Source organism: Hemitrygon akajei, chromosome 11 (genome assembly GCF_048418815.1).
Source record: "Hemitrygon akajei chromosome 11, sHemAka1.3, whole genome shotgun sequence".
Taxonomy (NCBI): domain Eukaryota; kingdom Metazoa; phylum Chordata; class Chondrichthyes; order Myliobatiformes; family Dasyatidae; genus Hemitrygon; species Hemitrygon akajei.
Genome location: NC_133134.1, coordinates 98,729,354 through 98,757,218, shown reverse-complemented (window position 1 = coordinate 98,757,218; position 27,865 = coordinate 98,729,354). Strand labels below are relative to the sequence as shown.

The 27,865-nt window shown below is 42.7% G+C and overlaps 1 protein-coding gene across 2 annotated transcripts in view; it reads left to right on the top strand.

Moving 5' to 3' along the window:
* The first annotated feature begins 1,305 nt into the window (after positions 1-1,305).
* Positions 1,306-27,865, top strand: part of hormad1 (HORMA domain containing 1) — a 43,022-nt gene continuing 16,462 nt past the window's right edge. Inside the window, exons 1-13 of one of the 2 annotated variants that reach the window (XM_073059932.1) lie at positions 1,306-1,443; positions 6,252-6,304; positions 9,208-9,352; positions 10,574-10,637; positions 14,432-14,468; positions 15,478-15,498; positions 15,602-15,625; positions 17,574-17,641; positions 19,344-19,495; positions 20,519-20,754; positions 24,556-24,634; positions 24,728-24,792; positions 25,879-25,962. In XM_073059932.1, the coding sequence (XP_072916033.1) occupies positions 6,272-6,304; positions 9,208-9,352; positions 10,574-10,637; positions 14,432-14,468; positions 15,478-15,498; positions 15,602-15,625; positions 17,574-17,641; positions 19,344-19,495; positions 20,519-20,754; positions 24,556-24,634; positions 24,728-24,792; positions 25,879-25,962 (1,008 nt within the window). In that variant the 5' untranslated portion in view covers positions 1,306-1,443; positions 6,252-6,271. The remainder of the gene's footprint in view (positions 1,444-6,251; positions 6,305-9,207; positions 9,353-10,573; positions 10,638-14,431; positions 14,469-15,477; positions 15,499-15,601; positions 15,626-17,573; positions 17,642-19,343; positions 19,496-20,518; positions 20,755-24,555; positions 24,635-24,727; positions 24,793-25,878; positions 25,963-27,865) is intronic. The other variant, XM_073059933.1, reaches the window with a different exon arrangement.

The following is a 27,865-nucleotide window of genomic DNA, read 5'->3' as shown; positions in this document are numbered from 1 at the left end:
AGCACATCTCCAGAGCCAGGAAATCCAGGAACCCTGAAGGTATGCTCATCTTCCAGGCCGCATCCTTAGGATATCAAAAAGCGGCTGGTCATGAGGCCCTGAGAGTGGGTCCCATTCCCGCAAAGAACCTTAATCAGAGTGTAACTCCAGGTCAGGGTCTTCAAAAGAATTTCCCACACCTTGAAAAGGGAAAAAAAGAGATATCAAAGATAGAAATAGAGCTGTTTCTGACGACGCAAGCAAAGGAGTTGTCATCACTCGTTCCATCACTGAACTGTTCCCACATCCTATGGACTCACTTTCAAGGACACATCATTTTATGATCTCGATACGGTATTTATTGCTTATTTATTTATTACTATTATTTATTTTTCTTGTGTGGTTGCATCATTTGTTGTCTTTTGGACATCGGTTGTTTGTTCTGTTGGATGCGGTCTTTCATAGATTCTATTGTGTCTCTAGTATTTACTGTGAATGCCCACAAGAGAATGAATCTCAGGGTTGTATATGGGTGACGTACAGGTACTTTGATAATAAATTTACTTTGAACTGTGTGGTACAGTACTGCTGAGCGACACTTCATGGAGTTCTGGAAGTAGGGTGAACTAGTGTAGGCCTCTGTTGTTAGATGTAATTGGCAAGTACGTATTACAGGAACACAAATGGCTACAGGAGTCTGCCAGTTCCACCACAGGTCCAGCTCGCCCAACTTTGAGGACACCTCAGAGATCTGGCCATGCCAACTTCTCAATGATACCATCAGGCAGGAGGTACAGGAGCCTGAAGACCTGCACTATATGGTTCAGAAACAGCTTCTTCCCTTCCAACAGGATCTTGAACTAGTTCTCCAACGCAGACAACACACACAAAATGCTGGTGACCCTTCGTCTCGGCCCGAAACATCGACAGTGCTTCTTCCTATAGCTGCTGCCTGGCCTGCTGTGTTCTACCAGCATTTTGTGTGTGTTGTTTGAATTTCCAGCATCTGCAGATTTCCTCGTGTTTGTTCTCAAACACAGTCTCGGACTGTATTTTCCTCAATCTGCACTAATATCTTTATGGTATGTTTTTATTTATTTCGATATGTAAATTACAAACAGTTTATGTTAATTTAACTTTATGTTAACTTGTAATATACAATGTGTATGCTAATTTCAAGGGTATCTACATCCCGGGCGTATATGCTAATAACCATAATTTTGAACTTAACGTCGAGCACATACCTTCCCGCCCACCCTCGTGGTCTTCGAGAGGTTGAGGTAGAATCCAAGCTCGGATCCTGGCAAAGTGGTACTTGCCTGTCTCAAAGATGGCGTCTTCCGAAAGTCTTGCGATGCTTTGCGCTCGGCGCTGAGCAACTAGCGCGAGGGCTGTGTCACGTGAGGGTTTTGGCGGGAAGGCGTCGAAGTTGAGGGAGAAACTGGAATCACTGAGGCGGGAGCGGTAACTAGCGATAGTTAGCGAGGGGTTTTAATAACTGCCGCGGGGTTATAATACCGAGTAACTAATGGTGGGCTCTACGTGAACAAAGTGGAAACTATTAACCAAGTATACTAACGCTAAACTATGGCATTAGTATGGTGTTACAACATAGTGATTATTAACCAGTGCTTGTGTTTAATTAATGGTTTAATCGATAATTAACGATTCTCATTTTCCGTAGATAATTAGTAACCAACAGCTCCTTCGTAACGAATTTAATAACCATCAAAAACTTAAGATAAGCATTACCAATGTAAACGACCAATTACAGAATATATACTAAATAAATTAATTTTTAAGAATATAAACATAACGTTTCACCGACACTAACAGCAATTTAATTATTAACTAGTTATCACTTTGCAGATTAATTGACCATTAACTGTATATTTGATAACTGACGCTAACAGTGAGGCTTCTTGACAGGTTAACCATTAACTGTATAGCAAAAGTATGATTACTGACATTTAACAGTATAGACTAATTAAGTTTTGGTTTCTTTAGAGAATAATTAACTATTAACATTATATGACAGCAGCAGAACTTAAAGCTTTACTGATTAAGAAGCAGTAAGCCTTCATTAATAACATAACAATAGTGCTTTAACTGATCAATAGCCATTCTTTATGAATAATAATATAATTATTAATAATAAATAACAATGCAATAATTTATTAACTAATGTTTACTGATTGCAGTGTAACTCACCACAGGTCCTATGTCCAAGGTCTGACATTCTTGCTATGGAGTCAGCTGAATTTTCCCAAATTTTGGACATTGCACATGCTTAGAAAAATAATGATTTATTTTGCACTTACCAGATAGTCAATTATCTCAAGTTCAAGTTTAATTATCATTCACCCATACATGAATAGAGTCAAATGAAAGGGGACAAGGTGCAAAACACATTATCAGCACATAGCACAAGTAACGTTCTGGGACCCCTACTCTTCGTGATTTTTATAAATGACCTGGATGAGGAAGTGGAGGGATGGGTTATTAAGTTTGCTGATGACACAAAGATTGGAGGTGTTGTGGATAGTGTGGAGGATTGTCAGAGGTTACAGTTGGACATTGATAGGATGCAAAACTGGGCTGAGAAGTGGCAGATGGAGTTCGACCCAGATAAGAGTGAAGTGGTTCATTTTGGTAGGTCAAATATGTTGGCAGAATATAGTATTAATGGTAAGACTCTTGTCAGTGTGGAGGATCAGAGGGATCTTGGGGTCCGAGTCCATAGGATGCTTAAAGCAGCTGCGCAGGTTGACTCTGTGGTTAAGAAGGCGTATGGTGTATTGGCTTTCATCAATTGTGGAACTGAATTTAGGAGCCGAGAGGTAATGTTGCGGCTATATAGGACCCTGGTCAGACCCCACTTGGAGTACTGTGCTCGGTTTTGGTCGACTCACTACAGGAAGGATGTGGAAGCCATAGAAAGGGTGCAGAGGAGATTTACAAGGATGTTGCCTGGATTGGGGAGCTTGCCTTATAAAAATAGGTTGAGTGAACTTGGCCTTTTCTTCTTGGAGTGACGGAGGCTGAGAGGTGACCTGACAGATCTTGACAGATAGACCTCAGTATGTGCGTTTGGGAGACTGTAGGTCTGACACGGTGGTCAGCAGCACAGGAGCGCCGCAGGGAACCGTACTCTCTCCGGTCCTGTTCACCCTGTACACATCAGATTTCCAATATAACTCGGAGTCCTGCCATGTGCAGAAGTTCGCTGATGACACGGCCATAGTGGGGTGTGTCAGGAATGGACAGGAGGAGGAGTATAGGAAACTGATACAGGACTTTGTGATATGGTGCAACTCAAACTACCTGCGTCTCAATATCACCAAGACCAAGGAGATGGTGGTGGACTTTAGGAGATCTAGGCCTCATATGGAGCCAGTGATCATTAATGGAGAATGTGTGGAGCAGGTTAAGACCTACAAGTATCTGGGAGTACAGTTAGACGAGAAGCTAGACTGGACTGCCAACACAGATGCCTTGTGCAGGAAGGCACAGAGTCGACTGTACTTCCTTAGAAGGTTGGCGTCATTCAATGTCTGTAGTGAGATGCTGAAGATGTTCTATAGGTCAGTTGTGGAGAGTGCCCTCTTCTTTGTGGTGGCGTGTTGGGGAGGAAGCATTAAGAAGAGGGATGCCTCACGTCTTAATAAGCTGGTAAGGAAGGCGGGCTCTGTCGTGGGCAGAGTACTGGAGAGTTTAACATCGGTAGCTGAGCGAAGGGCGCTGAGTAGGCTACGGTCAATTATGGAAAACTCTGAACATCCTCTACATAGCACCATCCAGAGACAGAGAAGCAGTTTCAGCGACAGGTTACTATCGATGCAGTGCTCCTCAGACAGGATGAAGAGGTCAATATTCCCCAATGCCATTAGGCTTTACAATTCAACCGCCAGGACTTAAGAACTTTTTAAAAGCTATTATTAATGCTTTTTGAGATAGTGATTTAGATGCATATCATATTTTTTACTGAGTTAAGTATTGTATGTAATTAGTTTTGCTACAACAAGTGTATGGGACATTGGAAAAAAAGTTGAATTTCCCCATGGGGATGAGTAAAGTATCTATCTATCTATCTATCTAGAGGTGTATAAGATGATGAGAGGCATTGATCGTGTGGATAGTCAAAGGCTTTTTCCCTAGGTCTGAAATGGGTGCCATAAGAGGACACAGGTTTAAGGTGCTGGGGAGTAGGTACCGAGGAGATGTCAGGGGTAAGTATTTTACTCAGAGAGTGGTGAGTGCGTGGAATGGGCTGCCAGCAACAGTGGTGGAGGCGGATACAAAAGGGTCTTTTAAGAGACTTTTAGATAGGTACATGGAGCTTAGTAAAATAGAGGGCTATAGGTAAGCCTAGTAATTTCTGAGGTAGGGACTTGTTCGTCACAACTTTGTGGGCCAAAGGGCCTGTATTGTGCTGTAGATTTTCTATGTTTTTATGATTTCAGAAAAACATTTGGTCTCAAAATAATATAGCACAAGTTCCCAAGTGGTAAGACTGTAGTACTTACTACCAATTATATCACTGACATATAGGACAGCAATGAAGGTCCTCCATCTCTTTCTTCATTGTTTTTTGACCAGTCAGGGTTGTTAGCCCTGAACTTGGTGGACTTTTTTTTGTCTGGCCTTTTGATCTGTATGGCATGAATGACCCTACCAACAGCCAAAGCACAAAGCCCTGACTCCATTCAACACAGCTCCCTGAGTCATTGAGGCACGCAAGCCTCCAGACCATGACAAGGTTGTGGCCCTCTTGGAGGTATAACTGGATTGATGGGAAATTCCCTTTGATCATTGCTACTCATGAGGATCCTTATTGGTCTTATGCATGTGACAGGAAAAGAAATGAAGTGACGGGGGTGATAACAATAGGGATATTTTGTACACCTTGAGATAGGCACATGGATATGGATCACGTGTAGCAATTTGTTAGATTTGGCATCATATTCAGCACTTACCTCCTGTGCCATACATAGCCTACCCAACCCCAAGAATCGATTTGGCTCCCTATTATGAACTGTAGAGTAACTTTTACTCTGAAAGCTTATCCCCATATTTAAAAGTTGTGAAACATATTAGTTATTTGAACTTGGAGCATAAATGTGGGCACGTCGCCATTTTCTCAGGACAGAAATGGCTAGTATGAAAGGGCATAATTTTATGATGATTGGAGAAAACTTCAGAGGTAAGTTTTTTACGCAGAGTGGTTGATGTGTGGAAAGTACTGCTGGGATGGTGGTAGAAGCAGATACATTAGGACATTTAAGAGACTTAGATAGGGACATGGATGATAGAAAAAAAATAGAGGGTTATGTTGGATGGAAGGGTTAGATTGGTCATGGAGTAGGTTAAGAGGTCAGCACACAGTGGCTGAAGGGCCTGTACAGTGCTATAATATTCTATGTTTTAAGAATGATTAATAATTCATTCTACTTTATAAAGCCTCTCAGAAAGTTCTCAAAGATGGCCCTCTGCATCATTTCTTTGAAGTTTACTGAATGTTGTTAAGTGGGATAACGGTGTTTCCATTAAGCCCAGAGCAAGATCCCAACAATGATTTGAAATGGATGACTGGATAATCACTTGATTTAGAACACAGAACATAGAATTCTACTGTACAGTACTCTTTTATTCAGAGAGGAATTCTGTAAGGTCCTTTGTTTTACCATAGCCTCCAATGTGTGCAGTTTAGGATTGGTTTTGAATTTGATTACTAATTAGATTAGCTTTATTTGTGAGATGAAAATCAAGTTCAAGTCTGTTATTCAACTGTATACATGTATACTGCCAAATGAAACAATTTTTCCACTGTATTGACACAGTGAAATGTCTCATTTGTATCAATGACCCATGCAGTCGGAGGATTTGCTGGGGGCAGCCTGTAAGTATTTGGTGCCAACATAGAATGCCCACAACTCACTAAACTTAACCCATACGTATTTTTTAGAATGTGGGAGGAAACCGGAGCACCCGAAGGAAACCCACAATGTCACAAAGAGAATGTACAACCTCCTTACAGACAGTGGCAGGAATTGAACCCTGATTGCAGGATAAGAATACTGATCTTGTGCGTTTGAAGGTAGCATGTCTGTTTTGTGACTGCATTTCCTCCGGCCGCCCTGCTTTCCTTGCATGTACCCTGGTGTATAGGGGAGTGGTTGGGATTGTGGAGAGAATAAAATAGGACAGTACTGACTCAGTGGGCAGAAGGACCTGCAACTGAACTGTATCACTGACATTGACTGTGATTGCAGGCAATCTACTGAACTCAACAATGGCATTTGCCCAGAAGAACAAGAATGCTCTGGTACAGTACTGTACAAATTTTATTAATTGAAGTTCACTGCTCCTAGGTCTGCAATTAATGTTAAATAACGGGGTGATAATGAAGTATTTATAAGGTACTTTGCATTAACAATCCCTTCCCTTTATATCCCTTTTTATCCCAGTCCATTTCTATTCCTCCTTCAGTCTTTCCTTGACCAACTGAGAGTCACAGAGCCAACAGTGCACCAACAGGCCTTCGGCCCATCTAGTCCATGCCAAACTGTTATTCTGTCTAGTCTCATAGACCTGCACCTGGATCATAGCCCTCCATCCCATGTACCTATTGAAACTTCTCTTACATGTCGCAATTGAATTCACATCTATTAGTTCACACTCTCACCACCCTCTGAGTGAAGAAGTTCCCTCTCAGATTCCCCTTAAATATTTCACCTTTCACTCTTAACCTGTCATCTCCAGTTTTAGTCTCACCCAAACGTGAGAAGAACCTGCAAGTACTCACCCTGTCTATGCCCCTGATAATTTTGTATGCATTTAAAAGATCTCCCCACATTCTCCTAAGACCATAAGATATAGGAGCAAAATTAGGCTATTCAGCCCATTGAATCTGCTCCGCCATTCCATCATGGCTGATCTATTGTCCCTTTGAACCCCATTTTCCTGCCTTCTCCCCGTTACCTTTGACACCCTGACTAATCAAGAACTTATTGACCTTTGCTTTAAATATACCCAGTTACTTGGTCTCCACAGCTTCCTGTGGCACTGAATTCCACAGATTCACCTCCCTCTGGCTAAAGAAATTCCTCCTTTTCTCTGTTCTAAATGGGCACCGCTATTTCTAGCACAATGCTATTACAGCTCTGGGTGTCAGAGTTCAGAGTTCAATCCTGGTGTCCTCTGTAAGGAGTCTCTATGACCTCCCTGTGGAATGCATTGGGTTTCACTGGGTGCTTTGGTTTCCTCTCATAGTCCAAAGGCATACCAGGTAGCTTAGTTGGTCATTGTAAATTGTCTGGTGTTTGGGTTAGTGTTAAATGGGGTTTGTGAGGGGTTTACTGGGCAATGCGGCTCAAAGGGCCAATTCTGTGCTGTATCTCTAAATGAACTAATTAAATAAATACATGGCTCTCCCTCTTCCTCTCTTTTTTTCTCTCTCTCACCCCCACCCCCTCCAGAAACATCATCTCCATATCTACTTTAGGCCTTTCAATATTCAATAGGTTTGAATGAGATTCTCCAACATCCTTCTAAACTCCAGCAAGTAGAGACCCAGATTATTAAGCACTCATATGGTAACTCTTTCATTTCTGGAATCATTCTCATGAACCTCCTCTGGATCCTCTCCTATGTAAACACACCTTACCACTGAATCACCTTGCAAGATAACCTTTAGGGAATCCTACATGAGGATTCCCAAGTCTTTTTGCATCTCGGATCTGAATTTTCTCACCGCTTAGAAAATATTCTACTCATTTATTCCCTCTACCAAAGTGTATGGCCATACACTTCCCAACACTGTATTCCATCAGCTACATCTTTGCCCATTCTCCCAAACTCTCTAAATCCTTCTGCAGACTCACTGCTTCCTCAACATTACCTGCCCCTCTACCTATCTTTGTATCATCCACAAGCTCTTGGTCACAAAGTCATCAATTCTGTCATCCAAATCATTGATGTATAACGTGTAAAGAAGCGGTACCAACACCGACCTTTGCAGAACACCACTAGTCACCGACAGCCAACCAGAAAAGGATGCCTTTATTCCCACTCCTTGCCTCCTGCCAGTCAACCGGTCTTCTAGCCATGCTAGTATCTTTCCTGTAAAACCATAGACTCTTAACTTGTTTAGCAGCCTCATGTGTGGCATTTTGTCAAAGGCCTTTTGAAAGTCCAAGTAAGAAACTCTTCTTTCTCTATCCTGCTTGTTATTTCCTCAAATAATTCCAACAGATTTGTCAGGCAAGTTTTTTTTTCTAAGTAAACCATGCTGACTTTGGCCTATTTTATCATGTGTCTCCAAGTACCCTGAAACATCATCTTTAATAGTGGGCTCCAACATCTACTCAACAACAGAAGTCAGGCTAACTGGCCTATAATTTCTTTTTTTCTGCCTCCCTCCCTTCCTGAAGAGTGAAGTGACATTTGCAAATTTCCAATGTTCTGGAAAAGAGAATGTTGTGATTCTTGAAAGATCATTATGAATGCCTCCACATTCTCTTCAGCTACCTTTTTCACAGTCTTGCCTTGTAATCCATCTGGTTCAGGTGACTACCTTCAGACCTTTCAGCTTCCCAAGCACCTTCTACTTAGTAATAACAACTACACTCACTTCTGCCCGTAACACTCATGAATTTCTGGCTTCTGCTAGTGTCTTCCACAGTGAAGGCTGATGCAAAACACTTACTAAGTTTATTTGAAATTTCTTTGTCCCCCATTACTATCTTTCCAGCAGTCTAATATCCATTCTCTGTACTTTAGTGTACAAGAGAATAGTGTGGCCCATAGGAGAGAGGGCAGGAGGAATAACTAGTGAATATAGTCACCTGTTCAACTCTTCCCTATAACCCAGGTTCTCAAATCCTGACAACATCCTCTTAAATTTTCTCTGCACTCTTTCAATCATATTGATAATCATTCCTGCATGTAGGAAAGACTCCAAATTTGGCCTCACCAATGTCTTATGAGCTCTATATACTCTGTACTCGCCTCTATCTACAGCCTTCCAAGCCACTCATTGTCCTTCCATTCATTTCTCCCTTATGTAGGCTTCAGTTTAAAAGAACCATTCTCCTTTTGAGTACATCCATACCCATCGCTCTATAAGGTGTGGACAGTAACTCCCACCTCCTTTCACCTCTGCGTCCGTTAGAAGGCTCCCTTTAACGCATTTATGGTGCTGATGTTTGTTCCTTGTCCATGACACAGAGTGCAGCCATGTTCCCCAGCAAGGTGAGCACGGAGCATCAGTCTCTCGTCCTGATGAAGCGTCTTCTGGCCGTGGCAGTTTCCTGCATCACCTATCTCCGAGGGCTATTTCCTGAGTGTGCCTACGGTACACGATACCTGGATGGTAAGCATTCCTAATACCTGGCGTTAGGAGAGCTGGGGGAAGGAGAGTGTTGGAGAAGAGAAGCCCTGTCTTGAATTGAGTCCACTTTAGTACACCCAGAACGTGTCAATGCAACTAATTCCTTCCACGTCAACAACCACCAACACTTGTATCATTATCTGTACCTGGAAAGGCATCCCACCAGCACAGAAGCAGGCTCCTTTAGTGTTGAACTATTAATCTGCCTAGTCTTATCAACGTAGCCAGACCATAGCCCTTCATACCCTACCATCCTTGTACCTATCCAAATTTTTCTTAAATGTTGAAATTGTCCCCATATTCACCAGCGTATTCCACACGTTCACCACCCTCTAAGTGAAGAAGTTAACCCTCAGGTTCCCCTTAAACATTTCACATTTTACTCTTAACCCATGACCTCTAGTTCTAGTCTCACCCAACCTCAGTGAAAAAAGCCTGCTTGCATTTACCCTATCTATACCCCTCATAATTTTGTATAGCTCTGTCAAGTCTACCCTTATTCTTATACACTCAAGGGAATGAAGTTCTAACCTATTCAACCTTTCTTTATAACTCGGGTCCTGAAGTCCTGGCAACATCCTTCTAAATTTTTCTCTGCACTCTTTCATTGTGCAGTATCAAAAGTCTGAACATAAGTGCAGGAAGCTGAGGCATCCAGTTTAGAATCAGGTTTATTATCACTCGTTTGTTGTAAAATTTGTTGTTTCGTGGCAGCCATACAGTGCACGATGTAAGGAAAAAGTTACAGTAAAATGGCACCATGGTTGCGTAGCTATTACAGCTTGGGGTGTTCTGGAGTTCAGAGTTCAATTCTGATGCTGTGTGTAAGGAGTTTAATACATTCTCCCTGTGAATGTGTAAGTTTTCTCTGTGTGTTCTGATTTCCTCCCACATTTCAAAGACATACTGGTTTGTACGTTAATTGGTCATTTTAAATTGTTTTGTGATTAGGCTAGAGTTAAATAAGTGGGTTGCTGGGTGGTGTGGCTCTTTGGGCGGAAGTACCTGCTCCACGCTGTATTGCAAAATAAAATTTTTAACTTTTCAGAAAAAGACACAGGTAGATGATTTCTGAGTGCTGGAACGAGATTGGGGTGGCTATCTGCTAATCCTGACCATTGGGTTTTGCTAGATTCATTTCCATGCTCGTTTATTTTTCAATATTTTTTTGTCTGAAGATTTCCTGTGTTATTTCCTCTTCAGACCTTTCTGTGAAAATCCTGAGGGAAGATGACAACTGCCCTGGATCATCACAAATCGTTAAATGGTTTGTTGTGATTTTCCTGAATTTTAAAGTCAGGTTAATTTATAATGTTTCCATCTGTCAATTTCATAGTGCCTTGAACATCAGAAGATTAAAGTTTGGCTTTATTTGTCATATGTATATTTAAACCTACAGTGAAATGCATTGTTTGCATCAACGACCAACACAGTTCAAGAAGGTGGGGCAGCCCGTAAGTGTCGCCATGCTTCGGGTGCCAACATAGCATGCCCACAACTTACTAAACCTAACCTGTGCATCTTTGGAATGTGTGAGAAAATGCACATAGTCATGGGGAGGAACATGCAAACTCTTTACAGAACGTGGCGGGAATTGAACCCCATTCAATGATGGCTGACGCTGTAAAGTATTACACTAACTGTTATGCTACTGTGCCACTTTGTGGGGCCCCAGGCAGAACATGAAACAATTTGAGGGATAAACAGTTTGCTCGAGGTTATGCTTTTAAACTGGCTCTGGAATTACCTCCCTAAACCTCCCCTTCAGCTCCCTCTTAGCACAACATGTTGTTCTTGTTCCTTTCCGCACCTTGTGACACATTGGCTGGCAACCTTTCTGTTTCTTTAGCATTTTTGTCTGTTTTTTACAAGGCTGAGTTGCTAGCTTGACACTCAACCCAGCACAGATGGAAAGCGTGCAAGAAGCCAGCCAGATTCGAACCCGGGATCACTCACCTCAAAGTCTGGTACAGATGCCGCTCCACCACAGGCTGGCATCTAGCACAACATGACTGAGTGTTAAGTCTTCAGCCCATTTATTTATCACACGTACATCGAAACACACAGTGAAACATCCAATACAAACTAAGGAAGTGCTGGGGGGAAGCCTACAAATGTCGCTATACGTTCCAGTGCCAACATGGCATGCCCACCATGTTCAGCAGAACAACACAGTACAATTTACAATGCAGAATATCACAAGCAGCAACAGCAGAACAAAACAAGATAACAAGGAAAGGAAGTCCCTTTGCCATCCACCAATCCCTCGCACACACAGGCCACCAACCCCAAGACAGGTAGGAATGAAAGGGTTATCACATGAGGAGCTCTGGGTGTGTCTGGCAGGTGGCGTTCAAACCAGATAAATGTGAGGTGGTTCATTTTGGTAGGTCATACGATGGCAGAATATAGTATTAATGGCAAGACTCTTGGCAGTGTGGAAGATCAGAGGGATCTTGGGGTCCGAGTCCATAGGACACTCAAAGCTGCTATGCAGGTTGACTCTGTAGTTAAGAAGGCATACGGTGCATTGGCCTTCATCAGTCGTAGGATTGAGTTTAAGAGCTGAGAGGTAATGTTGCAACTATATAGGACCCTGGTTAGACCCCACTTGGAGTACTGTGCTCAGTTCTGGTCACCTCACTACAGGAAGGACGTGGAAACCATAGAAAGGGTGCAGAGGAGATCTTAAAGGATTGGGGAGCATGCCTTATGAGAATAGGTTAAGTGAACTTGGCCTTTTCACCTTGGAGTGACAGAGGATGAGGCATTGATCGTGTGGATAGTCAGAGGCTTTTTCCCAGGGCTGAAATGGCTAGCTCAAGAGGCCACAGGTTTAAGGTGCTGGGGAGTAGGTACAGAGATGTCGGGTAAGTTTTTTACACAGAGTGGTGAGTGCGTGGAATGGGCTGCTGGCGACAGTGGTGGAGATGGATACAATTGGGTCTTTTAAAAGACTATTGGATAGGTACATGGAGCTTAGAAAAGTAGAGGGCTATGGGTAACCCCAGGTAATGTCTAAGGTAGGGACATGTTCGGCACAGCTTTGTGGGCTGAAGGGCCTGTATTGTGCTGTAGGTTTTCTTTGTTTTCTATATACTCACTGGAATTTAGAAAAATGGAGATGGGAGGAATCTTATGAAACACATTGAATATTGAAAGGCCTAGATAGAATGGATGTGCAGAAGGTGTTTCCTATAGTGGGGTCATCTTAATACCAGAGGGCGCAGCCTCAGAATGGAGGGATATCTGTTTAGAATGGAGATGAGAAATTTCTTTAGCCAGGTGGTGGTGAATCTGTGAAATTTGTTGCTGTGGAGGCCAGGTCATTGGGTGTATTTAGAACATAGAACAGTTAAACACACCACAGGAGCAGGCCATTTCGCCCACAGTGTTGTGCCAAACCAGCTAAAAAGCAAATCAAAATCATTCAAACACTAATCCCATTTACTTACACAATGAACATTTCCCTCCATTTTGCTTACATCCATGCGCCTATCCAAATGTCTCTTAAAAGCCTTTAATTTATTTGCCTCTCCCACCGTACCAGGCAGCACATTCCAGGCATCCATGACTCTGAGTAAAAAACTTAGCCCTCACATCCCACTTGAATCTACCCCCTCTCACCTTCAATGCATTCCCTCTGGTATTAGACATTTCTACCCTGGGGAAAAAAAGATACTCCTGGTCTACTCTATGTATGCCTCTCATAATCTTATAAACCTCTATCAGATCTCCCTTCAGCCTCCGCCGCTCCAGGGGTTGATAGGTTCTTAATTAGTAAGAGTGTGAAAGGTTACAGGGAGAAGGCAGGAGAATGGGGTTGAGAGGGAACATACATCAGCTTTGACAAAATGGTACAGAAGATTTGATGGCCTGAATGGCCTAAATAATTCTGATCCTAACTCTTATGGTCTGTGGTCTTATAGGCTGCTTCCATGCCTCCAGCCATTTAGCTTTTGCTTATTTAGAGATAGGCCCTTTAGCCCTTCGAGCTGCCCTTCCTCAATTTAATGCTAGCCTAATCACGGCACAGTTTACAATGACCATTTAACCAACTAACCCATATGTCTTTGGACTGTGGGAGGAAACCGGAATACCTGGAGAAAATGCGTGCATTCCATGGGGTGGACGTACAAACTCCTTACAGAGGATGGCGGGATTGAACTCTGAATTCCAATGCCTTGAGCTGTAACTGTGATGTTATCACAGCACCTAATCTTGTTGGATAAACCGTTCCTGTTACAAGCACTGTGCTAATTCTAGTTCTACATGTTGTTTGTACACTTTCTACACATAAACAAATTGGTAAGGGACAACAACAGAACAAAACAAGGTAACAAGGAAAGGAAGTCCCTTTGCCATCCACCAATCCCTGGCGCACACAGGCCTCCAACCCCAAGACAGGCAGGAATGAAAGGGTTATCACATGAGGAGCTCTGGGTGTGTCTGGCAGGTGCCGTTCAACCCAGATAAGTGTGAGGTGGTTCATTTTGGTAGGTCAAATACGATGGCAGAATATAGTATTAATGGTAAGACTCTTGGCAGTGTGGAAGATTAGTGGGATCTTGGGGTGGGGTGCAAGACTAGTACTAGCATGAAGTGAATAAGAATAAAGCTGGACATTATACACAAAATGCTGGAGGAACTTAGGTCAGGCAGCATCTATGGAAATTAATAAACAGTTGACATTTTGGTCCAAGATCCTTCTGCAATACTGAGAAGGAAGGGGGAAGATGCCAGAATAAAAAGATGGGGAAGGAGGATAGCTAGAAGGTGATAACCAGGTGGGTGGGAAAGTTAAGGGGCTAGAGAAAAGGGAATCTGATAAGGGAGGAGAGTGGACCATGGAGAAAGAGAAAGGCTAGGCACTGGGGGATGTGATAGGCAGTTGAGAAGAATTAAGAATGGCAAGTTGAAGAAGAGAGAACTGGGAAGGAAATTATTTTTACCTGAAGGAGAAATTGATGTTCATGCCATTAGATTGGAGACTACCAAGACATTAATTATTTATGACATAAGTATACTTTGATTATTGTGTTGTTATTTTGCTTCATCTAGGATGATGGGATGTTATGATGCATTACAGAAAAAATATGTAAGTCATTTCTTGATGTTACCTTTTAGAAATTAGCTGATAGGGCCTCTGCCTCACAGCTCCTATGACCCAGTGTACAATGCTGATGGTGTGTGGAGTTTGTGTGCTATCTCTGAGTTTCCCTTGATGCTTCTGATTCCCTCTCACACACTGACTGTGAATTGGGCTGCTGTAAATTTCCCAGGGTGTGTCAGTGAGAGGTCTATCTATCTGTCTACTTATTTATCTAACTTCTTAAGCCCATCACCCCTTGCTGGGGCATAGGCCACCAACAGCTGCTCACCAGAGTCCACTTTCCTGGGCCGAAGAAAGTTGATTGCTCCTGTGGCTTCAGCTTTCATTACACGACTTCATGTGTTTTCTAGCGAAGATCCTTCCTCTCCTTCCTCTAGCACAGGGTTTTTACAAGATGGGGTTACTAGCTCCAGGTCCAACCCCTCTCCTCCCACAGCCAGGCTTGGGACTGTCCTTGGCAGAGTTATTTATTTATTTATTTATTTGGAGATACAACCAGGTACAGTAACAAGCTCATCCAGCCCAGTAAGCTCATGCTGCTCAATTACACCCATGTAATCAAATATCCTACTAATCTATATGTCTGTGGAATGCGGGAGAAAACCCGAGTGTCCAGAGAAAACCCTCATGGCCATGAGGAGAGCATACAAACTCCTTAAAGTCTGCGGTGGAAATTGAACCCAGGTTGCTGGTGCTGTATTAGATTTGTGCTAACCACTATGCTACAATGCTGCCATGGCAGGTATACAATCTGCCACTAATAGGTTTTTCATCCAAAGTGTGCATTAGGTTTTTGAGGTATTGGGTCAATATTTTTATTATTTACAGATTCATATGCACTGGGAATGTCAGCCAAATTTAACATGCTGAAGTTTCTGGGAGTGGGTTTTGAACTCATGACTCTTGACAGACCGAAACAGGGAAAAATTAATCATGAGGGTATATTGCCATAATTTAATCATGTTAAAAGTATCTCGTATTTTCCTTTCAACAGCTGCGGATGTTGGTTTTAGCTGTAAGTCATGTATTAATATTGGCGTTTTCATTTTTTCATTCTTTCTCATTGGTACACAAAGGATGATATGTCATTTATAGCAGATTTTTACCTTCATTTACAGATCTACACCAACGAGGAGCCCCAGGTATTTTATCCTTTCAAGTAATAGATTGTAGCAAATGGTAAGTTTCCACCATTGTGTTATGGTGAGGGATCAGTGCCGTGGCAAAGCCACACAACCTCATGTGCGATTTGCCATCTGCGTCCAGTGGGCCAACCATCAGCCGATATGTCATTATCTCTCTTCCTATCTTCCCTCTGTGATGAGAAGATGTGAGGTATCCTTGCCTGCACTGGCTGAAGTATCGAGTATAAGAGTTGGGAAATCTTGTAAGATGTTAGTTTGCAGTTCTGGTCACACTATAGGAAGTATGTGATTAAGCTGCAGAGAGTGTAAGAAAAGATTCATAAGAATATTGCCTGGAATTGAGGACTGGAGTTTATAAGGAGAGACTTAATAGATTGGGACACCTTTCCTTCACTTTCTCTGGAGTGAAGGTGAGATGACGGTAAGATCTATGATAATATGAGGTACATGGACAGGGTATTCAAAGGATTGGATAGATGACGTGGAGAGGATGTTTCCTATAGTTGGAAAGTCTAAGATCAGAGGGGAGAGCTGAGAATATAAGAATGTCCTTTGGAAATGGAGATGAGGACGAATTTCTTTAGTGAGAGCATGGTGAATTTATGGAATTCATTGCCACAGACTGCCAAGTCATATTTGAAGTGAAATAAGTTCCTGGTTAGTTATGATGTCAAAGGTTATGGAGAGAGAGAAGAATGGCAAATCAAGTATAATGGAACGGTGGCGCAGACTCAGTGGGCTGAATGGCCTAATTCTGCTCCTAAGTGGTGTGACCGGATGGTAAATAGACAGTTTTTTCCCCCGTGGCAGGGTGTCTGAAACTAGAAGGCAGAGGTTTATGGTGAACAGAAGGCCTTGAAAGAGGATCTGGCGGATAAATTCTCAACACAAAGAGTACTCGATGGGCTGAAGGGCCTATTTCAGTGCTTTTTTACTCTGTAATTGAATTATTGCCGATGAAAGACAAGAGGCTGGCATCTTTGGAGGGTAGGGATCCTGGAAGGGCTTGATGGGGGTGGTTACAGGCATGGAAGTACAGAGGAATTTTAAAACAAGGTTTGGAGTTTATAGATGAATATATTATTGAATGGGGAGCATTGTAGGCCATGGAGCACAGGTATTGAGGAGTATCAGGGTGATAGGAGGGACCTGGCCAGGGTCAGCCTACCAAGAAGGTGATGTGGTTATGGTTGGAAAAGGTGGTGATGTCGGATTCTGATGTTTTTCATCTCAGGTTCTTTCACAAGTCAAGAATGAGGCATTAAAAAGAACTTATTGCTTCATAGTTGTTTATTAAGTGCTAAGAGAATGACGGAATTGAAAATGGAGATTAGCGAGAGTTTAGTAGCTAAGAACAAGGGGGAAAGAAAGACTAAAGATGACAAGCCAAAGTGTCTGAGCTTCTTATGACCCATAGATAAGAGACATTCCATTCAAATTTGGAGATAAGGGTTAACCAATCAAGTGGCCTCTATTCAAATAATGCAATACCAGAAAAGTTTACAGAATCATACAAACAACTGTAACTACAAGGAGACACACTGAACAATTGCATATACGTACTGTGGCACCAAGAAACATACTAAACAGTTACATGAATATGGATAATTCTATAAAATACAAGCAGATATAAATTGCTAAACTACAAAAAACAGGTAACAATTATATAGTCTAGTCCAACAGTAGTTGTACATCTGAGATGGATGGAGGTACTGCATACGGTCAATAGATATCCAGCCAATATACTGGTACTGGTTGAGACACATTGAGTGGCTGTCTTTGTGGTAATCCTTGGCTGAAGTGGAACTGTTGCCCACCAAGAACTTACACATGGGGAGGGCGAGTGTCTCCAGACAAGTGGAGGGATGCAGGAAATGCTCAACGATTTGATAGTGTTTGCACAGTTGTGTCAAGTATTCCACCATCACTTGTGTTTCCATTCCAGACAGCTACTGAATGTTATCAGTTCAAGTTCAAATATAGGAACGGAGGACCACTGATGGATTTCGCAAGGTAGTCTCACCTTCAGTTACATTTTCTGCAGAGTCATGTAGTTTACAGGACTTTGTGTGTGTATTAGTGTGTGGGTGCCTACACTGAGGAGGGTTCATGTTAATATTTATGTGCGTGTGCCTGCTCTTGCATGTGTAGTCATACTTGTGCTCTTGTGTCCATAAATTTGGGTGCACTCACATGGGGGTGTAAACTTATGTGCTTCTGTGAGTGCGTGAGTGATTACCTGTGCCTCTAGATGAACTTTATGTTGCGTGTGTATGTGTACTGAGGGTAGGTGAAATCATAGTAGTCAGTGATGTGTTTGTATGAATTGGGGTGTGCATGAGTGAGTATGTGTATAAGTGAGTGTGTATGTAGGTCTGTGTACTGAGGGTAAGTAAGTCATTGTTGGTAACTATCAATGTGTGAATGTGTGTGGTTTGTACTGAGGGTAGGTGAGTCACGGTTGTCAGTGATGGCATGGTGGATATCGGGAAGCACGAGGATAAAAGAACATGGAGACCACAAATGGTTGCTGGCCTGGAGGAGGCTGCAGAGGTAGAGAGTGTCTGTTGGACAGGGCACCATTTCAGCTCAGCAGAGATCGGTGTCAGGGGGGACAAAGAAGGGATTGGCCATTGCAGGTATGCTGAGAGGTTAAAGTGTATCTAAAGGTACCTTTGTGTAGTATGTTCATACATCATTGAATGTAAGAGAATTCTTACATCTGTTAGTGCACTAATGTCTGTGGTTGCTTATATAGTTACATATATGCTGTGTGTGTCTGTTTAATGTCCTCTTTGGACCTGGCTTTGAAATTTGCCTTTTATCTAATTCAGATCAAAAGGAAATTGTTGAATATACTCAGGAAATTTCATTGTTTTTCATTGGAAGCTGCCATCAATTTTCCCTCACTGCCATCAAAAAGAGGAAATACTCCTTTATTTAGTGCTTTTTCCTTCATACCATAACATTAGTAAGTGGGGCAGTTGTTTCTCAAGCAGCTCATTTGGCAAGGACTAGCTGACAGGGAAGTCCAGAGAGGTAATTTCAGAGCTCAGAGCCAGGCAGTTGAAGTGATGAAATGCCAGGCATTTGGCAAGAGCTACTGTTAAGGGTACCCAATGTCTTTACCTGCTAAACTGAGGTTGCCCATTTTAATTGGCAAAAACCCTTGGTCTTTGTGCTTCTTGTGTGATGTGATTTGTCATTTCAAGGAAAGATATCAGTAAGATTGAAAGAATGCAGAGAAATTTTACAAGGATGTTGCCAGGAATTGATCTGGGTTATAGGGAAAGGTTAGGAATTTAATCACTGGAGTGTAGGAGAATGAGAGGAGATTTGTTAAAGATATACAAAATTATAAGGGGTGTAGATAGGTTAAATGCAAGCAGGCGTTTTCCACTGAGGTTGGGTGTGACTAGAACTAGGGGTTGTAGGTTAAGGGTGAAAGGTGAAATGTTTCAGGGGAACCTGAGGGGGAGCTTCACTCATTGGATGGTGCAAATTTGGAACAAGCAGATATAGTGGATACTGGTTGGATTGCAACACTTAAGAAAAGTTTGGAAAAGTACACAGATGGGAGGGGTATGAAGGACTACGGACCAGGTGCAGGACAATGTGATGAGGTGAAATAATAGGTCATCACTGGGTAGATGGGCTGAAGGGCCTCTGTACTGTAGTAGTCTAGGACTCCATGACTTTTCTTTATTGTGTTCAGCAACGACGGGAAAATAAGGTCCACCATAAGCTGTATGGACACGAAGAAAGCCAGCGTCCTGCTCATCCGCAAACTTTACGTCCTGATGCAGAGCCTAGGACCCCTTCCCAATGACCTCTGCTTGAAGATGAAGTTGTTTTACTATGATGAAGGTAATTGGCACATAACCTGGGTTGAGAGGGTGGGTTTGTGTAAGTGAGGAGATGCTAGGCAGACCAAAACGCAAGGAGCCACTCAGCTAGTCAACCCATACAGTGGATGATTCCGATTCAGATCAATTTTATTTTCACATGTACATCAAAACATACAGTGAAACAACCAACACACCCAAGGATGTGCGCACGAGTGTCGTCACACATTCTGGGACCTTGTCTGAGGTCACAAAGATACTGATCAAGGGCCCAGCAATCTCGTCTCTTGTCTCCTTCAATAACCTGGGGTAAATCCCATCGGACTTGGAGACTTATCCACCTTCATACTCATTAAGAGGCCCAACACTTCCTCCTCGACCTCTAAGTGCCCTAACGTATTGATCTCCTGGTCCTCCATATCCTTTTCCTTGGTCAATACTGAAGCAAAGTAGTCATTAAATACCTCACTCGTATTCTCTGCATCCAAGCATATGTTCCCTCTTTATCCTTGAGTGGTCCCACCCTCTCCCTAGTTATCCTAGGGAGAGGGGAGAAGAGAGAATGTTCAGGATGGGAGGGGTCCTTGATTATGCTAACTGCTTTACCAAGGCAATGAGAAGTGTACAGTGTCCACAACTCTGCATGAGAAGTCTTTGATCCCCCTCATAAGGAGGGAGATCTCATTGAAACCTATCAAATATTGAAATGACTGGAGAGAATGGATGTGGAGAGGATGTTTTGATCCGTAGGGGAGCCTAGGATCTAAGGGCACAGCCTCAGAATAAAGGGACATCCCTTTAGAACCAAGATGAGGAGGAATTCCTTCAGCCAGAGCATGGTGAATCTGTAGGATTTATTGCCAAGTCACACTGGTGTATATAAGATGGAGATTGATAGGTTCTTGATTGGTAGAGGGGTTAATGGAAGGAGGTGGGAGAATGGGATAGACAAAATGAATTAGCCCTGATTGAAAGGTGGAGCAGACTCGATGGGCCAAATGGCCTGATTTTGCTCCTCAGTCTTACAGTTTTATTCTTTGCGCAGTTACCCCGTTGGACTACCAGCCACCGGGCTTTAAAGAGGGCACCTCGGAGAGCATGATATTCGAAGGCAATCCTGTCTTCCTGAGTGTGGGTGAGGTTGCCACCCCTTTTCACGTGTTGAGGATGAAGGTCACTACCGAGAGTGAGCGGTTGGACCCCCTGGACCAGAACATCCAGGAGGAGAATGGCAGAGCCCAGGCTCTAGAAGTGGACCGAAATGAGCAAGTCGAAATTAGCGTAAGACGTACCCTCCATTTATAAGTCACATCCCCCCCCCCCCCACCCTTTCCTGAGAATTGATTCACAACCTGGGTGTGACGTCTTACTCTAGGTTAAGCTGACTTCCACATACCACCTCATTCTGTAGCCTGACTCCCCTCCACCCCTCTCTCAGCTTATTTGTTGCTTAAACCTTTGTTTGTTCCCTGTCTACACTTCTCGCAGTCTCAGTAAAGCAGCCAGCCCACATATTTTCTCTTCACTCCTTTCCCGTTGCTCAAAAGATACAAAAGGCTGAAAGCACGTACCACTACGCTCAAGGACAGCTTCTATCCCACTGTTACCAGACTCTTGAACAGATATCTTGTACAATAAGATGGATTCTTGACCTCATAATCTACCTTGTTATGATCTTGCACTTTTTCGTTTACTGCTCTGAATCGTTTTGGTAGCTTTTACATTTTATTCAGCATTGTTCTTGTTTTACCTTGTTCTACCTCCATGTGCTGTGTCATGATTTGATTCATATACACAATTTGCTCAGTTTTCACTTGGTGCAGAATCAGAAACAGGTTTAATATCACCTGCATATGTTGTGAAATTTGTTGTCTTTGTGGCAGCAGTACATTGCAATATATAATAATAGGGAAAAACTGAATTACAGTAAATAATTAAGTAGTGCAAAGATAGAAATAAAGAAATAGTGAGGTAGTGTTCATGGGTTCAATGTCCATTCAGAATTCAAATGGCAGAGGGGAAGAAGCTGTTTCTGAATCATTGAGTGTGTGCCTTCAGGTTCCTGTACCTCCTTCCTGATGGTAGTAATGTGAATGAGCCTGGGTGATGGGGTCCCTAATGATGGAAGCCAATATTTTGAGGCATCGCTCCTTGAAGATGTCTTGGATATTACAGTTTATAAACCAACATGTTTATTGCAGCAGATATGAATATTCAGAGGAGACAATGTTGTAATCTGGAGCAACACACAATCTACTGGAGGAACTCAGCAAGTTGAGCAGCATCTGCAGGCAGAAAGGAATTGCCGATGTTTCACGTCAACATGTCAATCGGGACTGATTGTTTCAGTGCTTGACACGAGACTGCAGATGCTGGAATCTGGAAAAACTCAGTGGGTCAGGTAGTATCTCTGGTGGAAATGGGAAGTTGATATTTCAGGCAAAACCCTTTTCTATATGAAATGTCTTGACCTAAAATGTCAACTATACATTTCCCTCCACAGATGACCTGAGTTTCTGTATGTATTTTGGTTCACTATTCCAATCCTTTTGTTGTGTACCTTTTGCTAGGTCTTATAACAAAGAACAAAAACAAAGCATAGAGTGGATCTGTTCAAAGACATGTTTATTACGTACAAGGAGAAACACCTCCACTCCTCAAGGATGGCAGGCTGCTTGATTTACAGCTTTCAAAGTTTGATTTTTATATAAGTTTTAGGTGATTCTTTGACTGTATTCTGTTCCAGAAATCAGCTGCTGCACTCCAGCTGCAGTACTCAAGGCCACAGAGTATATCAATCTCCCTTTGGTTACAGAGTGAATAATGATCAAGATATTATATACCCTTGACATTTAGCTTGTAGCAAAGCACTCTGGGATTATACGAGTTCCACTTTGTCACATTACAAAATTAAATACATAAAAATCTCAAAGTTTCAAATATGTTTCCACAGTTTCCTGGGCAACATTCCCTCTTTTACATCCCAAATATTTGCACTTCTCCAAAACTCTGCCAACAGTGTCCAGCTCACTTTGTTCGCTCATGGCACTTTTTCCTGCATCGATAATTCAATTAATTAGTAATTGATTTATTACTGTCACATGTACTAAGATACAGTGACAAGCTTTTGTTCGCATATCTTTCAGACTAACCATTCTATTCACAAGTACATTGAGGTAGTACAAAACTTAAAAGACAGAATGGAAAATTAAGTGTTACAGTTACAGATAAACTCTTCTCAGGCAGACAATAATGTGCAAGGCCATGATGAGGTAGATTGTGAATCCAAGAGTCTATCTTATTGTACAACAGGTCCATTCAATATTCTGATAATAGTCTGATAGAAGCTGTCCTTGAGTCTGGTGGTACATGCTCTGAGGCTTTTGTATCTTCTCCTTGATGGGAGAGGGGTAGAAAAGAGAATGTCTGGGGTGGGAGGGGTCCTTCATCATGATGGTTGTTTTTCTGAGGTGTGGAAAGTGTAAACAGAGTCTATTTACCCTGGAGGGAGTTTGTTATATGTGATAGAATGTCCTCATGTCGCTCTCAATCCTTTATTTATCCCTGCGGCCTCTGTTGCTCAACTATTTTACCAGAAAGAACTGCCTCTAACCCTTCACTCTCTCCAGACCACTTATTATCTTTCTCAGCTTTCTCTTCACAAGAAAGGGATCAAGCTCTTTCTCCTTGTAACTGTACTCATTGCAGAAATCATTCTTGTGAATGTTCCCTGGATTCTCTCTAACTCCCTCCTGTTCTTCCTATCGTCATAGTACGGGGACAGGTCATTTGGCCTAACTGGTCCATACTGATCAAGGTGCCTGTCTAAGCTCCTCCATGGAGAGAGTTAGAAGCACCAAGTTTCTGGGAGTGCACATAACAGGCAATTTCACCTGGTCCCTCACACCACCGCCTAGTCAAGAAAACACAGCTGCATCTCCCTGAGATTGAAGCTAGCAAGGCTCTACCCCTCCATTCTATTCAGTTCTTACAGGACACTGGTGATGTTGGTGTACTGACCAACTGCATCACTGCCTGGTATGGGAATTGCAAGGCACCTGACCACAAGTCTGTACAAAGGATTGTAAGAACTGCTAAGAGGATCATTGGGGTCTCTCTTCCAGATATCAATAATATTTATTAGGAGCACTGGGTATGCGGAGCTCTTAGCATTGTAAGTGATCTCTTCCATCCGTCCAACAATCTCTTTGACTCCCTACCATCATGCAGGAGGTACCATAGCATTAGAACAAGAACTGTTAAGATGGGAACAGCTCCTTCCTCTAGGTTATGAGAATACCATCACATAGGTCTCATTACGCATGAAGTACCAGTAGCATTATACCGTTTACTTTTTAACTTGTGTCGTAAATGCACCTTATTATTTGTTAATTTATTTCTGGTAATAATACTTTATGCAGCCTGACTAGTGTCTTATAAAGCTTCAGGAATATCTCCTTGGTTTTATATTCTATTCCCCTTGAAATAAATGCCAACTACCATTGATACCACTATTGGGCAGGAGATGCCGGAGTCCCAGGTCCCATGCCGCCAGTTTTGGGAGCAGTTGTTGCTCTACAACCGTCGGGCTCCTGGAACAGCTTCCCTTGCTCAGCACTGAACTGACTCACTTTAACGGTCCCTGCAGTTTACTTTCTCAGTACAATTTATCCTCTATAACATATTGACGGCCTTTGTAACGTGTGGTTTTTAGTGGAATCTATTGTGTTTCTTTGTTTTGTGACTACCTGCAAGAAGACACATCTCAAGGGTGTATATGGTATGCATACTTAAGATAATAAATTTACTCTGAACTTTACCTCCTCATCACCCTGTGGCCAGAATCTCATTGCTTTTTGCGGCCTTAATAATTATACAGCTATTAAATAGAGAATGTGCAAATCAATTTGAGGTTGTATGCTTATGATCTGAAGTTACAATATGCTCAATGTAAACACAAGCCTTTTCTTTGCTGTAGATTACAGTCTTAAACATTGCAGGAAGCTTTGAGTTTACCTACAGTTACTCCTTGCACTTTGCACCTCACTTCTGTCCCCTCTGTTCCGTGTGTTTTTAACAAAGGACACTTTACTATCAGAAAGCCCGGCTGCATCCCAAACACTCATTCCTGAAAAGAGTAACGCTGATGAACAAGATGCAGGTACGTTGAGTAGCCAGGTATCAGGGTTTTGAGGTAGCCCTAAATGTTAATTGAACCCACTGATTAAAAGCCTGTTAAACACTTACCTTACAGGAACAAAAACACCGCCAGAGGCTGGAAAGAACGTAAATCCAAAAAAGAGCATCCCCCTGTCTGTGGTGAGTCCTGTCTCTCCCTCAAAACTGAACTGATAATCCACAACCTATGGACTCACTTTCAAGGACTCTACAACTCATGTTCTCAGTATTATCTATTTCAGTTTGTCTTCTTTTGCACATTGGTTGTTTGTCAGTCTTTGTGTTTACTGTTTCATTGATTCTATTGTATTTCTTTGTTTTGTAAGTGCCTGCAAGAAAACGGAACATCATGGTAGTGTAGTGGTTAGCACGATGTCATGACAGCTCGGGGTATTGGAATTAAATTTTGACAACCTCTGTAAGCAAGTTTGTATGTTCCATTCCATGTACGTGTGGTTATCCTTCAGGTGCTTAAAGTTGCTCCTACATTCCAAAAATGTACTAGTTGGTAGGTTGATTGTTCATTATAAATTGGCCCATGATTAGACTAGGGTTAAATGGGTGGGTTGCTGGGTGGTGTGGCTCAAATGGCTGGCAGCATCTGTTTCTTGCTGCATAGATAAATGAAGAATTTCAAGGTAGTATGTTGTGACTTTGATAATACATTTGACTTGGGCTTTGAAGTCTCTCTGAATCTGAAGCCAAGACTAAGAATCTATTTTATAGGTTTCCTTCCCGTTCTGTAGCTCCCCCCTCTGTTCTACCTGGGCAGGATTCAAACTAGGTTGCAAGCTCACTGACAATAACCCCTTCCTGTTACAAATTGCCAGTGAATATCAAACAAGCACAGATCAGATTAATGTCTCCTGAAACTGGCCTCTCAATGATTGTGGCCAAACCCACACCAGCCAGTGAGCGATGAACATTGCCAGCACAGCTCTGGAGTCCAAGTCATTGGGTATATCTGAAGTGGAGGTGATAGATTTTGTCTAGTAAGGGTGTCAAAGGTTACAGGAAGAAAGGGGAAGGGGGTTGAAAGGAAAAAAATAAATCAGTCATGATGGAATGGCAGAGCAACCTCGATGGGCTGAATGGCTTAGTTTTTCTCCTATGTCTTAATGGTCTTATGATGTATATTTCAGTAAGATCACTCTTTCTTCTCAAAACAAATTCATGGCCTGAGGAGACATTATACGTGTGACCACTACCCTTTTCTTCCCGGTGCAGGTGGAGAACTTGGTGAGCAAGACATCAGAATTGGAGCTATCTGGCAGGAGGACAAGAAGTGGGAGGCTCTTTGATGCAAAATCCGTGAGTATACATTTGAGCATTGCCATTCTTGGGAGGATACAGAGCTGTGGCTTCAATCTCACCCATCTGAATCACCAAACTTTATAAGGAAGGGATAGTAACTCCATCCTGATGCAATCCTGTGAAGTTTACTGACGTTCTTGGCCATGAATGACTGCACCAATAACACTCAGCCTGACGAACAGATGATGGTAGCTTAGATCAGATCCTGGTTTTCCACTTTCATATACAGTGGGTTCTGGTTCATTGTGACACATCAGGCCAGTACATTTTGGTCCAATTAAGTGGCTCCCTACTGAGCTGAAGTTTCATGGAAAAGAAAAAGACACACCGCTGTTTAACTGTGTAACAATTTATGTATTTAAATGAAACATGGAACAAATTAGAGTACTATCAATACCACTACAGTACTATAAAACTGAAATATTTCTATCAAACAGTTACCGATGGAGGAACTTTTCTGCCATGTTCTTTTGATTGATTGTAAGTGAACAAAATTAGCACAGACACCTAGTGCCTTCATACAATGCTTTAGAAAATTGCCTCCTTTAAATTTTAATCTTTATTGGAACATTCAAGATGATTTTCAATACCTTTATAGTTCCTAATTTGTTAAAATAGTGAAATCGTTTCATTTTGTTGTTTTCCGGCAACTTCAAGCCTGAATGCTTGAAACTGATGTGAGCAAAACAGTTCTGAATTGTCTACTGCTTATTTCTTGCCAACTATCAGTGACAAAAATCATTGCTTTTTGAACACACACAACTGACACTATTTAAAACTGGTGAGGCTAATCCGGGCCCTGAAAGCTCACCCACATGTGGGACACATGAGGGTAGGTGCTGCAGTGGAAGTGGAGGTAGCTGGAGCCTTGCGTGCAGCGCGTTTCCTCTGAGCCTCTGCGGTGCGTCTGATTTCTGCTGCATACGCTCCTTTAGTAGTCCCGCTCCACCAGGTTGGGTGGTCCAGAGCAAGCGATTCCCAGCTATTGGGATTGATGTTGAGGTCTTTGACGGACACTTTGAGGCAGTCTTTGAAACGTTTATTCTGCCCTCCAACTGAGCGCTTGCCCTGGCTCAGCTCTCCATACAGCAGCTGTTTTGGTAGTCGACTGTCAGACATCCTGACAACATGGCCAGCCCATCTGGCTTGGGCTTTCTGTAGGAGGATGTAGACACTGTGGGTGCTAGCCCGCTCCAGGACCTCCTTGTCTGGGACTTTGTCCTGCCATTGTACGTGGAGAAGTCTGTGGAGGCAGCTCAAGTGGAAGTGGTTGAGCTGTTTAGCGTGTCTGCTGTAGACAGTCCAGGTCTTGCTGGCATAGAGGAGGGTGGTGAGAACCACTGCTCGGTAGACCTTCAGCTTGGTGGTAAGGCTGAGTCCTCTCCGCTCCCATACATTCTCACGGAGTCTCCAAAAGGCGGCACTGGCTTTGGCAATTCTGTTGCTGATCTCTGCATCTATGTTCACCGCTCGTGATAGAGTACTGCCCAGATAAGTAAAGCTGTCGACTGCCAGTAGCTTCTGCCCCTTTACTGTGATGTGTGGTTCCTGGTAGGGCTTTCCGGGTGCGGGCTGGTACATAACTTCGGTCTTTTTGGTGCTGATTGTAAGTCCGAAGTTGTCACAGGCTCGTGAGAAGCAGTCCATTTCTCACTGCATCTTCTGCTCTGTGCTGGCTTGAGGGTGCAATCATCAGTGAATAAGAGGCCTCTGATGATGGTCTCCTTTACCTTTGTAACAGCCTGTAGATGCTGGAGGTTGAATAGCCCACTGCCAGTCCTATATCTGATGTGTATACCATCCTGACAATCGCGGAAGGCATCATTCAGCATAGCAGAGAAGACCATGCTAAAGAGAGTAGGGGTGAGAACGCATCCTTGCTTCACACCGTTCGTCACTG